Here is a 14,722-nt window from a genome sequence, read left to right as displayed (position 1 = left end):
CAAAAGTCTTGGTATGTCCGGAGCCCATCCTTGGGGCGGCTTGTCAGCTTTTTGGAATTCCTCTGTCTCAGGGGCGATAGTCCAGTAAGGGTGAGGTCTGACAGATAAGTGGAACATCAAGGGGCAGTTTGGAATACACATATCTATCAGTCTCCTTTGTCAAATATGAATTGACCATAAAGACATGGGTTTATCGCCCTGGCCGGTTGGCTCAGCGGTAGAGCGTCGGCCTAGCGTGCGGAAGACCCGGGTTCGATTCCCGGCCAGGGCACACAGGAGAAGCGCCCATTTGCTTCTCCACCCCTCCGCCGCGCTTTCCCTCTCTGTCTCTCTCTTCCCCTCCCGCAGCCAAGGCTCCATTGGAGCAGAGATGGCCCGGGCGCTGGGGATGGCTCTGTGGCCTCTGCCCCAGGCGCTAGAGTGGCTCTGGTCGCAACATGGCGACGCCCAGGATGGGCATAGCATCGCCCCCTGGTGGGCAGAGCGTTGCCCCTGGTGGGCGTGCCGGGTGGATCCCGGTCGGGCGCATGCGGGAGTCTGTCTGACTGTCTCTCCCTGTTTCCAGCTTCAGAAAAAAAAAAAAAAAAAAAAAAAAAGACATGGGTTTATCTCTGGGCTTTCTGTTCTGTGCCATTGATCTATATGCTTGTTTTTATGTCAGTATCAGGCTGTTTTTATTACAATGGCCTTGTAGTATATCTTGTTATCAGGTAGATTGATAACCTCCAACTTTGTCTTTCTTTTTCATGATTGCTGAGGCTATTCACAGTCATTTTTGGTTCCATATAAATTTCTGAAGTATTTGTTCTAGATCTGTGAGATATTTTAATAGGAATTACATGAAACTAAATTGCTTTGGGTAGTGTGGACATTTTAATGATGTTAATTCTTTCAATTCATGAACATGGTATATGCTTCCACTTGTTTGTATCTTCCTCAGTTTCTTTCTTCAATATCCTATAGTTTTCTGAGTACAGGTCTTTTACCTCTTACATTAATATATTCTTAGGTTCCTGTTTTTTTTGTTGCAATAGTAAATGGGATTGTTTTCTTAAGTTCTGTTGATAGTTCATTATTGGTGTGTAAAATGTGAAGTGTAAGAGTTAAGGAGAAAGGCTGTGGGATCATACTACCTGGGTTGGAATCCTGGCTCTTCCGCTTATGTTTTCTTACTTCATGGGACTCAATTTTCTTCATAGGGAAATATGACGCACAGAGGCATTAGCATTTAATAAGATTGTACTTTAGAGCCTTTAATATATGTTTTATTTATACTATTTCAGTCATTTCAGTTATTTATTCCAAACAGGTTCTTTTCTTTATTTGGAATTAATGAGGGAACAGTTAGGAAGATTACATGGAGATGGGAGAAAGCAAACCGGGGAGTGAATTACGGGATAGTTAAGATGAGGTGCTCTCCCAAGGGGTCAGAAAAGAGGCATTTAAAAGAGTGTTAAGCTAGCTTGACCAGGCGGTGGCGCAGTGGATAGAGAGTTGGACTGGGATGCAGATGACCCAGGTTTGAGACCCCGAGGTCGCCAGCTTGAAGCGCGGGCTCATCTGGTTTGAGCAAAGCTCACCAGCTTGAACCCGAGGTCGCTGGCTCGAGCAAGGGGTTAATTGGTCTGCTGAAGGCCTGTGGTCAAGGCACATATGAGAAAGCAATCAATGAACAACTAAGGTGTTGCAGTGCGCAATGAAAAAACTAATGATTGATGCTTCTCATCTCTCTCCGTTCCTGTCTGTCCCTGTCTATCCCTCTCTCTGACTCACTCTATGTCTCTGTAAAAACTAAACAAATTAAAAAAAAAATTAAAAAAAAAAGTGTTAAGCTAGATGAATGAAAACAATGGACAGTGCTTGCTTAGGGCAAAGGTAAATAGTTACTGAAGAAGTTAGAGGCCTAGGGCAACTGCCTACCCTGATCTGCCCAGTTAGGAATTTATGATCAGGTCACCCTGTGAGGTAACTTTTGGTTGGATTTCTTTTTTTTTTATTTTTATTGATTTTTGGAGAGGGGGAAAGAGAGACAGACAGAGAGAGAGAGAGAGAGAGAAAGAGAGAGAAGCAGGAAGCATCTACTCATAGTAGTTGCTTCCTGTATGTGCCTTGACCAGGCAAGGCCAGGGATTTGAACCAGCAACCTCAGAGTTCCAGGTCGACACTTTAGCCACTGCACCACCACAGGTCAGGCCTGGTTGGATTTCTTACAGCACTTCTTTTTCATTTTCAGATTCTAAGAGTAATAAAATATTCTTAATTTAGATACACTTAACAATAGCCTGACCAGGCAATGATGCAGTTGATAAAGCATGAACCTGGGATGCTGAGTATCCAGGTTTAAAACCCCGAGGTCGCCAGCTTCAGTGTGGAGTCACTGGCTTGAGTGAGGGATCATTTAGCCATGACCCCCACAGTCCCTGGCTTGAAGCCAAAGGTCGCTGGCTTGAATACCAAGGTTGTGGGCTTGAGCAAAGGGTCACACTGGCTTAGTTCAGACCCCCCCCCCCCATCAAGGCACATATGGAGAAAGCAATCAATGAACAACTGATGTTGCATCTATGAGTTGATACTTCTTTTCTTTTTTTTTAAATTAATTAATTAATTAATTTTTCTTTTTACATAGACAGAGAGTCAGAGAGAGGGATAGACCAGGGACAGACAGACAGGAACGGAGAGATGAGAAGCATCAACCATTAGTTTTTTGTTGCGCATTGCGACACCTTAGTTGTTAATTGATTGCTTTCTCATATGTGCCTTGACCATGGGCCTTCAGCAGACTGAGTAACCCCTTGCTTGAGCCAGCGACCTTGGGTCCAAGCTGGTGAGCTCTGCTCGAACCAGATGAGCCCGTGCTCAAACTGGTGACCCTGGGGTCTCGAACCTGGGTCCTCGGCATCCCAGTCCTATGCTCTATCCACTGCGCCACCGCCTGGTCAGCCAGTTGATACTTCTAATCTCTCTCTTTTCCTGTCTCTCTGTCCCTCCTCCCGCCCCCCTTGCTAAAAAACAATAATTCAGGCCTAGGGTATGATAAAGAGCAGTAATTGTTTTGGACCATTTGCCTGCCCTTTGCCCCTTTTAGTGATACTAAAAATAATATCTAGAATTTCTCATTCATGTGTAAATTGTTAGAAAACCCTTTTAGAATCATAACCATTATTAAAGCAAAGAAATTAGGACTGTCCTTTGCATTTTACCATAATTTCTTCTGACTTATATTGCCATTTTGCCATTTCTTTCCCTATTTACTAGTATCCTGGATGCTAACTTTTTTTTTCTTTATGACAGAGACAGAAGGACAGAGGAACTGGTAAGGACAGACAGACAGGAAGGGAGAGATGAGAAGCATCAATTTTTTTTTTTTTTTTTTTTTTTTTTTTTTTCATTTTTCTGAAGCTGGAAACAGGGAGAGACAGTCAGACAGACTCCCGCATGCGCCCGACCGGGATCCACCCGGCACGCCCACCAGGGGCGAAGCTCTGCCCACCAGGGGGCGATGCTCTGCCCATCCTGGGCGTCGTCATGTTGCGACCAGAGCCACTCTAGCGCCTGAGGCAGAGGCCACAGAGCCATCCCCAGCGCCCGGGCCATTTTTGCTCCAATGGAGCCTTGGCTGCAGGAGGGGAAGAGAGAGACAGAGAGGAAAGCGCGGTGGAGGGGTGGAGAAGCAAATGGGCGCTTCTCCTGTGTGCCCTGGCCGGGAATCGAACCCGGGTCCTCCGCACGCTAGGCTGACGCTCTACCGCTGAGCCAACCGGCCAGGGCAGCATCAATTTTTTGTTATGGCTCCTTAGTTTCCTTTGTTGGTCATTGATTGCTTTCTCTTAAGTACCTTGATGTGGGCAGGGGAGGGGGTGGCGACAGCAGAGTAAGTGACCCCTTGCTCAAGCCAGCAACCTTGAGCTTTAACCTATCAGCCTTTGGTGTCAGTCAAGCCAGAGACCATGCGGTCATATCTATGATCCCACGCTCAAGCCAGTGACCCCGGCCCTCTAGCTGGTGAGTCTGTGCTCAAGCTGTCGACCTTGGGGTTTCAAACCTGGGTCCTCTGCATCCCAGTCAGAAGTTCTATTCATTATGCCACCACTGGGTCAGGCCTGGATACTACCTTTTAAACTGATTTTACCATTCTGAGGTGAGTGGAAAAAGTTTAGTTTGATCTATAATTTTTTTACATTTGCATCTTACTATTTTTAAATCATTTTTATTTTAGGTAGTGAAACAGTTTCGTAATGGTGGTTACAATACATTGGTTTCTACTTGTGTTGGTGAAGAAGGTTTGGATATAGGAGAAGTTGATCTTATAATATGTTTTGATGCCCAGAAGAGCCCAATCCGTCTTATACAGCGAATGGGTAGGACTGGCCGCAAACGTCAGGGCAGGATCGTTGTTATCCTCGCTGAAGGACGAGAAGAACGTGTAAGGAGACTTGTGGAAACGTTATTTGTATGTAATTGATATGTTGGAAATACATTCCAAATACAAATTGTCAATCTGTTACTATTGAAAGTGCAGACAATCTGCAAATAATTGGTTGATATTTTTTTCCCTTTGTATTAGATTCTCACTATTCAGTTTTTTTTAGTTTTGTTTTTTTTTGTTTGTTTTTTTGACAGAGAGGGACAGATAGGGACAGACAGGAAGGAAGAGAAATGAGAAGCATCTGTTCTTCGGTGTGGCATCTTAGTTGTTGGTTGATTGCTTGTTCATTGATTGCTTTCTTATATGTGCTTTTAGAGGGGGTGGTACAGCAGAGCTAGTGACCTCTTGCTCAAGCCAGTGACCTTGGGCTTCAAGACAGTGACCCTTGGGCTCAAGCCAGCGACCATGGCGTCATCTATGATCCTACACTCAAGCCAGTGACCCTGTGCTCAAGCTGGTGTGCCTGTGCTCAAGCTGGTGACCTTGGGGTTTTGAACCTGGGTTCTCCACGTCCCAGTCTGATGCTCTATTCACTGAGCCACCACCTGGTCAGGCACTATTCAGTTTTTCTGTTAGAGTTTTTGACTGCATCTAATTTTAAAAATTTTTATCTATATATATATTAAGAAACATTTGTACTTTAGTATTAATTTAGACACCTGGATGCAAAAAAATCAATATATGTTACTTTATTTCACTATTTCCTTGTGCTTCTAAAGGCCTATTTTTTATCTTTACTTTAGTAACTACGAGTTCAGAATTGTTTTACCTTTTAAAGAGTTCCCTAAGGTATTCAGTCAATAACCAACCAACCAATAAGAATGTGGCCTGCAAAGCCCAAAATATTTACTATCTGGCTCTTTATGGAAAACTTTGCTGGTGCCTATTTTATTTTTTTATTTTTTATAGAGACAGAGAGAGAGTCAGAGATACAGACAGACAGGAACAGAGAGAGATGAGAAGCATCAATCATCAGTTTTTTGTTGCAACACCTTAGTTGTTCATTGATTGCTTTCTCATATGCACCTTGACCGTGGGCCTTCAGCAGACCAAGTAACCCCTTGCTCAAGCCAGCGACCTTGGGTCCAAGCTGGTGAGCTTTATTCTCAAGCCAGATGAGCCCGCACTCAAGCTGGCAACTTCGGGGTCTCGAACCTGAGTCCTCCACATCCCAGTCAGATGCTCTATCCACTGTGCCACCGCCTGGTCAGGCTGCTGGTGCCTATTTTAAATGATACAAGACTGAATTATATTTATACTTTGCTACAATCCTGGGTGACAGGCCTTTCTAAATATGTTGTACAATACATATTATTTTGTGTTTGTTACACTAAAGTATTGATTTTTGTAACTTAGTTGGACTATTTCTGAGGACAGATGTAGTTTCACATTAAAGACTTTTTTATTGCCCTGGCCGGTTGGCTCAGTGGTAGAGCGTCGGTCTGGCATACGGAAGTCCCAGGTTCGATTCCCGGCCAGGGCACACAGGAGAGGCGCCCATCTGCTTCTCCACCCCTCTCCCTCTCCTTCCTCTCTGTCTGTCTCTTCCCCTCCCGCAGCCGAGGCTCCATTGGAGCAAAAGATGGCCCGGGCACTGGGGATGGCTCCTTGGCCTCTGCCCCAGGTGCTAGAGTGGCTCTGGTTGCAACAGAGCAACGCCCCAGAGGGGCAGAGCATCGCCCCCTGGTGGGCGTGCCGGGTGGATCCCGGTCGGGCGCCTGCGGGAGTCTGTCTGACTGCCTCCCCGTTTCCAGCTTCAGAAAAATACACACACACACACACAAAATACTTTTTTATTATTTATGTTAGTTTTTAAAAGTTGACTTTAAATATTTATAGGCCCTTTAAAAGTCATTCTGGCCTGACCTGTGGTGGCGCAGTGGATAAAGCGTTGACCTGGAAATGCTGAGGTTGCCGGTTTAAAACCCTGGGCTTGCCTGGTCAAGGCACATATAGGAGTTGACGCTTTCAGCTCCTCCCCCTTCTCTCTCTCTCTGTCTCCCTTCTCTCTCTCTCTCTTATCCTCTCCTCTCCCTCTGTCTCTCCCTCTCCTCTCTAAAAAAAATAAAGTGAATTAAAAAAAAAAAGTCATTCTGAACCCCTTTGGCTCTCTGAGTAGCACCACAGTGGTTGGCAAGCTCAAGTTCTTTACGAAAGATAGCAAAAAAGGAGCCAAGTAAACAGTGGTTGATCCATTTTCCAAGAAAGATTGGTGTGTTATGTGAGCACCTGTTGTGTTTAGTATAAGAAATACTGGAAAATCATGAGTCACAAGAACTCAAGGAACCAAAATCGCATCTGACAGTCTCAGGGGTTGTGTTTTTGAAGTAAGCCTACCTGATATGCAGAATAATGAAGTTGCATTTGGAGAATTCAAGCTAATTACTGAGGATGATCGGGGTAAAAAGTGCTGATTATTTCCATTGCATGGATCTTACCCGTGACAAAATGTGCTCCATGGTCAAGAAATGGCTGATTGCAATTGTAGCTCATGTTGATGTCAAGACTACAGATGGTTATTTGCCTTGTCTATCCTGTGCTGATTTTACTAAAGAAATGCAGCAATTGGGTTTGGAAGCCCTCTTTTATGCTCAGCATCAACAGGGCCCCCAAATCCAGGAGGAAATGATGGAAATCATGACAGAGTTGCCGATTAATGACTTTAAAGAAGTAGGCAAAAAAAAAGAAGTAGGCAATAAAATGATTCCAGACAGCATTAGAAAAGACATAAAAATAAAAGACCTGCTAATAATCTGTTTATCCATTCCATGATGTCTTTGTTAGGAAAGTCAAAATGCTGAGGAAGCCCCAGTTTGAATTGGGAAAACTCAGGGAGTTTCACAGTGAGGGTAGCAATTCTGGGAAAGCTACCAGGGCTGAGACAGATGCTGAAGTTGAATGAGCTGATAGATATGAGTCCCCAGTCCAAGAATCTGTTTAAAATTCAGACATTAAATGGTGGCAAAATCCCATTTGTGAAAAACAAAAAAATTATCCTGCCTGACCAGGCAGTGGTACAGTGGATAGAGCGTCGGACTGGGATACTCAGGACCCAGATTCAAGACCCTGAGGTCGCCAGCTTGAGCGAGGGCTCATCTGGTTTGAGCAAAAAGCTCACCAGCTTGGACCCAAGGTCGCTGGCTTGAGCAAGGGGTTACTTGGTCTGCTGTAGCCCCATGGTCAAGGCACATATGAGAAAGCAATCAGTGAACAACTAAAGTGACACAACGAAAAACTGATGATTGATGCTTTTTTTTTTTGGTATTTTTCTGAAGCTGGAAATGGGGAGGCAGACAGACTCCCGCATGCGCCCTACCGGGATCCACCCGGCACGCCCACCAGGGGGCGATGCTCTGCCCATTTGGGGTGTTGCTCTGTTGCGACCAGAGCCACTCTAGCGCCTGGGGCAGAGGCCAAGGAGCCATCCCCAGCGCCCGGGCCATCTTTTGCTCCAGTGGAGCTTCGGCTGTGGGAGGGGAAGAGAGAGACAGAGAGGAAGGAGAGGGGGAGGGATGGAGAAGCAGATGGGCGCCTCTCCTGTGTGCCCTGGCCGGGAATCGAACCTGGGACTCCTGCACGCCAGGCTGATGTTCTACCACTGAGCCAACCGGCCAGGACCTGATTGATGCTTCTTATCTCTCTCCGTTTCTGTCTGTATGTTCCTATTTATCCTTCTCTCTGACTCTATCTCTGTCTTTGTAAAAAAAAAAAAATTCTGACTAGTGAATTTTTCCCCTGTATTTTTCATGTGATTACAGCATTTTTTTTTTTTTGTATTTTTTTAAACTGAGAAGTGGCTGGGGGGGGGGTGACGCTTACATACTCCTGCATGTTCCTGACCAGGATCTACCCGGCATGCCCATCAGGGGGTGATGCCCAGCCCCTCTGGGGCGTTGCTCAGCTGCAATGGGAGTCATGCTAGCGCCTGAGGCGGAGGTCATGGAGCCATCCTTAGCACCTGGGCCAGCTTTGCTCCAATGGAGCCTTGGCTGTGGGAGGGGAAGGAAGAGAAATACAGAGAGAAAGGAGAGGGGGAAGAGTGGAGAAGCAGATGGGCACTTCTCCTCTGTGCCCTGACCGGGAATTGAACCCAGGACATCCACATGCTGGGCTGACGCTCTACCACTGAGCCAACTGGCCAGGGTCTACAGCATATTCTTGCGTAACATTTATTTTATCTGTGAAATGATCTCAATATAAGATAGTTTTGGCAGCTTGTTCAGTCTTTGTGTTATTAATGAGCAGAATTGGAATTTAATTAGTTGTATTACCATAGGCAAATCACTTAACTTCTCTATTTTGGTGTTAGTTTTCTTATCTGTAAAATAGTCATAATGGCCCACATTTAAGGAGCATCTACTCTGTGCTGGGTTTTGTTCTAACTGCTTCAGATGCAATATCTTATTTAAGCCTCAACAATCCTGAAAGGAATAGTTCTTTTCTTGTTGTATACAGTAAAGAAACCTGAAGTGTAGAGCGATAAAGAAGCTGAAATAAGGGAAAAGTATTTTTTAAAAACAAAATACACTTATATATAAATATCGGTCATTCAAAAACAGCAATATACTAAAATAAACGATTTCCTTTGTGCGATATAGTTACTAAGGTAGGATTTGTGATACTAGATTTTGATATAATTTTCATCAAGAGTTAACAGGTTTCAAAATCAAGACAACTGATATTGTCTAAGTATTTAAGAGGATCAGAGTTTAATTTACTATTTAGAATAAACGGCCCTGGCCGGTTGGCTCAGTGGTAGAGCGTCGGCCTCGCGTGCAGGAGTCCTGAGTTTGATTCCCGGCCAGGGCACACAGGAGAGGCACCCATCTGCTTCTCCACCCCTCCCCCTCTCCTTCCTCTCTGTCTCTCTTCCCCTCCCGCAGCCAAGGCTCCATTGGAGCAAAGTTTCCCTGGGCGCTGAGGATGGCTCTGTGGCCTCTGCCTCAGGCGCTAGAATGGCTCTGGTTACTGCAGAGCGACGCCCCAAGATGGGCAGAGCATCGCCCCCTGGTGGGCATGCCGGGTGGATCCTGGTCGGGCGGATCCTGGTCGGGCGCATGTGGGAGTTTGTCTGACTGCCTCCCTGTTTCCAACTTCAGAAAAAAAAATAATAATAATAAAAATAGAATAAACACAAGCTAATATAATTGCTTGTTATGGCTGATTATTATAGAAATAATGTAATTTGACATTTATGATTATGTTTTTACAGACTTATAATCAAAGTCAGTCCAACAAAAGAAGTATTTATAAAGCTATTTCAAGTAACACGCAGGTCCTTCATTTCTACCGAGCGAGTCCACGAATGGTTCCTAATGGAATCAATCCAGAATTATGTAAAATGTATGTCACACATGGTGCCTATGAACCAGAGAAGCCTTCCCGGAAATTGCAGCGGAAGTCATCTGTTTTTTCCTATCGTAATGGTAAATTAAAAACTTTCCATTTGAAACATGCATGTTTTTCTGTTGTTAGTTAGTAGATCACATATTGATACATTTCTCTGAGAAGTCAGTGTACACTCTAGGATGTTGTGCGTGTTGTCTTTGGAAAGGAGGTGTGCTAACGGGAAAGAGGTGTCGGCAGTAGGGAGGGATGAAACTTAGTGTTGGGAAATTAAAAGTATCCTGCCAACCTAGAGAATCCTCTTTACAAAATGTAGAAAAGAAAGAAAACAGTTTTATTTTGAATAAGCATTGAACCAGATCACAATATTTAGTGTAGGCCGTCAACTAAGATTAATACAAAGACAGAAAAAAATTCTATCCTATTCATTCTCCCCAAACACAATTCTTTATATACGTGTTCTCAAGATCAACAGTAGCGTATTTCCGTGTAAGAGGAGAACATCATTTGCTATACATTTTTTTCATACTTCATCCCAAATTCACCTGGTAGTTGAGGTAGCCATTTGTGTTAGTTGCCTTTATCCAAGGAAATACAATAGTAAAACTTTTTATATCAATGAAGGGCAGATAATAACAGCTCAGAGATAGGTGCCTAAGCTAAACTCTCTCCTGACTGGGAGATGTGGAGATAGGGACACTGTCTTTCTTGATATTTACATTTCAAAGAGGCAGTGCCTAGAGCCTTAAAACATATCTGGTTGGTAAGCTGGCTAGAGGCTTGCTGAGCCTTTACAAAATTTGCATGCACACCGCAGGATTAAATAAAGAAAGGATTTATAAACATTATGCTTCTCTGTAATTGCTTCTTCTGTGAAGGAGGAAATTCATTTTTTCTTTTTTAAATTGTGACAAAGTTAGACCAAGTTATTGGTGATACTGAGTCAGTGAAAAACATACTTTGGTTCTAGGGAGCATAGTTAGTAATCAGAGGCAGATTTAACGGCAGGCGCACCTGGTGTGTGCCCTGGGCCCTGATTTCTGAAGGGCCCCGCAAAACCCCAACTTTACACTTTTTTCTAATGACACCAAGTTTGGTTTCATATGTGCAATTTTAACATTAATAGTACATCACACTTTTTATTTATTTAAAGATATAGTTAACATGTATTTTTAATTTCCCCATGTCTCGTTTTTTTAAGGGGCCCAATTATTTTCTTCTGTGCCCAGGGCCTCAACCGACCTTAATCTGCCTCTGTTAGTAATGAGAGTGTTGGTAGCTTAAAAGCTGCAGAGATTTTGGTAATACCAAGAAGATATCTTGAGGCCTGGCCGGATAGTGTTGGTTAGAGCAGTGGTCCCCAACCTTTTTTGGGCCACAGACCGGTTTAATGTCAGAAAATATTTTCACGGACCGGCCTTTAGGGTGGGACGGATAAATGTATCACGTGACCAAGGACGTGTCAAGAGTGAGTCTTAGACGGATGTAACAGAGAGAATCTGGTCAATTTTTAAAAATAAAACATCGTTGAGACAAATATAAATAAAACGGAAATAATGTAAGTTATTTATTCTTTCTCTGCAGACCGGTACCAAATGGCCCACGGACCGGTACCGATCCGCAGCCCGGGGGTTGGGGACCACTGGGTTAGAGCATCTTTCCGAAGAGCAGAGGTTGCCAGTTCAATCCCTAATCAGGGCACATACAGGGACAGATTGATGTTCCTGTCTCTCTCTCTCTCTTTCTTTTCCTCTTCCTTTCTCTCCCAAATCAATAAACATTAAAAAATGTTTTTAAAATCTTAAAATATTAGCACTATGAAAAAATAAGAAACAACTTTTTCTTTTAAATTTTAGTCTTTAAGGAAGGTTTTTAAAAAATCATAAAATTAGGTAATTAAAAATTTCCATTGATTTGAGAGACAGAGAGGAAGGGAAAGAGAGAGAGAAGCAACAACTTACTGTTCCACTTGGTTGTTCCATTTAGTTGTACACACATTGGTTGCTTCTCATTAAGGATTAAGCCTGGGACCTTGGCATACTGGAACAATGCTCTATTCACTGGACCACCCAGTCAGGACTAGTATCTTAATATTTGGAAGGAAATTTGGAATTATCTGGTCTAATTACCTGTCAAGATAGGAATGTTTTCTGTAGCATTCTTGTAAAATGAATATCCAGCCTCAACTTGAATATCTCTGTTAAAGGAAATTGCAGTTTTTAAAATTTTAATTTTATTGATTTGAGAAAGAGAGAGACATCGACCTGTTATTCTACCCATTCATTCACTCATTGGTCAATTCTTGTATGTGCCCTGACTGGGAATTGAACCCTCAACTTTGGCATATTGTATGATGCTCTAAGCAACTGAACTAACTAGCCAGGGTAGAAATTGTATTTTTTTAATTTTTATTGATTGATTTTATTTATTTTTAAATTATTCTTATTTATTTATTTATTTTAGAGAAGAGGGGGGGGAGGAGCAGGAAGCATCAACTCCCATATGTGCCTTGACCAGGCAAGCCCAAGGTTTTGAACCGGTGACCTCAGTGTTCCAGGTCAATGCTTTATCCTCTGCGCCACCACAGGTCAGGCCGAAATTGTATTATTTTTTTTATGAAGGTTCATTCCTTTATTTTTTTAAGTGATAGTGATCCCAGACTCCCGCATATGCCTGGACTGGGATCCACCTAGTAACACCCATCTGAGACCAATGCTCCAATCAACTGAGCTGTCCTCAGCTCCCGGACTGCCACTTGAACTAGTAGAGCCACTGGCTGCGAGAGGGGAAGAGAGAGGAGACAGAGAGGGTTGGGGAGAAAAGCAGATGGCCGCGTCTCATGTGTGCCCTGATTAGGAATTGAACCCCGGACGTCCTCATGCCAGGCTGATAACTCTGTTCATGGAGCCAAATGGACAGGGCCTCATTCCTCTTTTGAACAGCCTTATATAGAAAAAAGTTCCTCCTTATGTTGAAAAATCTGACTTTGTACCTTTTTCTCATTGATTTAGTTTCTTCTAGAAACAAAGAACAAGTATGATTCTTGGTTTACCTATGTAGCAGTTGTTTATGCATTGGAAGATAGTACCTCTCAAGGTTTTCAAATCATGATGTTTCCAGGTCCTTTTCCTCCTAATCACCTGCTTTGTTCTCATTTAAATTTGTTAATGTTTCCTTTCATCAATGCTTCTTTTTTTTTTTTTTTTTTTTGTATTTTTCTGAAGCTGGAAATGGGGAGAGACAGTCAGACAGACTCCCGCATGCGCCCGACCGGGATCCACCCGGCACGCCCACCAGGGGGCGACGCTCTGCCCACCAGGGGGCGATGCTCTGCCCCTCCGGGGCGTCGCTCTGTCGCGACCAGAGCCACTCTAGCGCCTGGGGCAGAGGCCAAGGAGCCATCCCCAGTGCCCGGGCCACCTTTGCTCCAATGGAGCCTCGACTGCGGGAGGGGAAGAGAGAGACAGAGAGGAAGGAGAGGGGGAGGGGTGGAGAAGCAGATGGGCGCTTCTCCTGTGTGCCCTGGCCGGGAATCGAACCTGGGACTTCTGCACGCCAGGCGGACGCTCTACCACCGAGCCAACCGGCCACTAGTTTTTATTTTTAAGTTATCTGACCGTTTCATGCCAGTTCTTAGACAACAAAATGGAGAGAGTCCAAAAGAAGCCAAGACTGAGAGCCTAGATACCTGGCTCTGTTCTGTTAATGAAGTCATTACCAAAGGTTAGCTCTTAGACAGAAGGTACACTAGTACTTCGTAGAGGTGAGAAATGTTTAGGAGAGGATAGAAGCAGGGAGTAATAACCAGGGTGATTATATGAAGAATACTAGTTTGAAGGAATAGAATCAGTGGTTTAGCAGAGATGAGTAGACAGAGTTGATGTATATATTGTGTTTGCCTAGCAGATTATTTTTAACTTCTTTACAATTACTTTTCAATTTATAGGAACGAGACAAAGTAATTCAAAGAAAAATTGGTCCTTATCAGAAGAAGAATTTAAATTATGGAACAGACTTTATAGATTAAGAAACAGTGATAAAATTAAGGAAATAACATTGCCTCAAGTTCAATTTCTATCTTTACAAAATAAGGAGAATAAACCAGTAAGTGGAATATGTTTTCAGATGTTCTTTGTAGTGATTATGCAGTAGCTTTGGGTGTAAAGAGAAAGTTCATGATTAGAATGTCAACTTAAAAAATTTATAATGTAAACAGTTTATTTATCTATCTATTTATTTATTTGTTTGTTTGTTTCTGTGCCACCATCTGGTCGGGCTATAATGTAAACAGTTTAAAAAACACTATTAAAGTCTAAGTTTGTAAAACTTCTAATATTTTTAAAATTTTTATTTATTAATTTCAGAGAAAGGATAGAGAGAAAGGCAGGGGGAGGAGTGGGAAACATCATCTTGTAGTAGTTGCTTCTCATATGTGCCTTGGTCGGGCAAGCCGGAGGTTTCAAACCGGCGACCTCAGCATTGCAGGTCGATGCTTTATCCACTGCACCACCACAGGTCAGGCTCTGTAATTTTCTTCTTTATTTGGTTTATATATATTTAAAACATATTACATATATAATATAACCTCACATCAATTATAATAGAATGAATAGAAATAATACATCACATGACTGTAATATATTTATGTAAGTTCAGTCTGTTCTTTATCAGTCTGTGCTATATGAACATTTCTATATAGGCGTGCTTTACATGATTGTTAATTGAAACTTGCCGTGTACCATATTTTGACTAATTTTCCTGTTGTGTTTTATAATTATTTTCAGTATGTTATTAACATAAAATTATGCTGTCATGAGCATCTATGTACAAACTGGTTTTTATTTTGTTTCAGTTTGAAATTATAGCCAAGCTTTAATTTGGATGTTATGATTTATTTTAAGAACAAATTCTTTTTTTTTTCATTTTTCTGAAGCTGGAAACAGGGAGAGA

At 42.9% G+C, this 14,722-nt stretch overlaps 1 protein-coding gene, 1 non-coding gene and 1 pseudogene across 2 annotated transcripts in view; all 3 read left to right on the top strand.

The window, feature by feature from the left end:
* Positions 1 to 14,722, top strand: part of FANCM (FA complementation group M) — an 85,626-nt gene that overhangs the window by 41,221 nt on the left and 29,683 nt on the right. The window contains exons 10-12 of the mRNA XM_066277812.1: positions 4,217 to 4,423; positions 9,639 to 9,852; positions 13,719 to 13,876. Coding sequence (XP_066133909.1) covers positions 4,217 to 4,423; positions 9,639 to 9,852; positions 13,719 to 13,876 — 579 coding nt within the window. The remainder of the gene's footprint in view (positions 1 to 4,216; positions 4,424 to 9,638; positions 9,853 to 13,718; positions 13,877 to 14,722) is intronic.
* On the top strand, positions 5,721 to 7,367 carry LOC136333961 (small ribosomal subunit protein eS1 pseudogene; annotated as a pseudogene).
* Positions 9,160 to 9,235, top strand: TRNAA-CGC (transfer RNA alanine (anticodon CGC)). The gene has a single exon. It is a non-coding gene; the product is annotated as a tRNA-Ala (tRNA).

Source organism: Saccopteryx bilineata, chromosome 4, assembly GCF_036850765.1.
Source record: "Saccopteryx bilineata isolate mSacBil1 chromosome 4, mSacBil1_pri_phased_curated, whole genome shotgun sequence".
Taxonomy (NCBI): Eukaryota; Metazoa; Chordata; class Mammalia; order Chiroptera; family Emballonuridae; genus Saccopteryx; species Saccopteryx bilineata.
The sequence above is the reverse complement of the archived record's forward strand: the minus strand, read 5'-3'. Positions and strand labels throughout refer to the sequence as shown.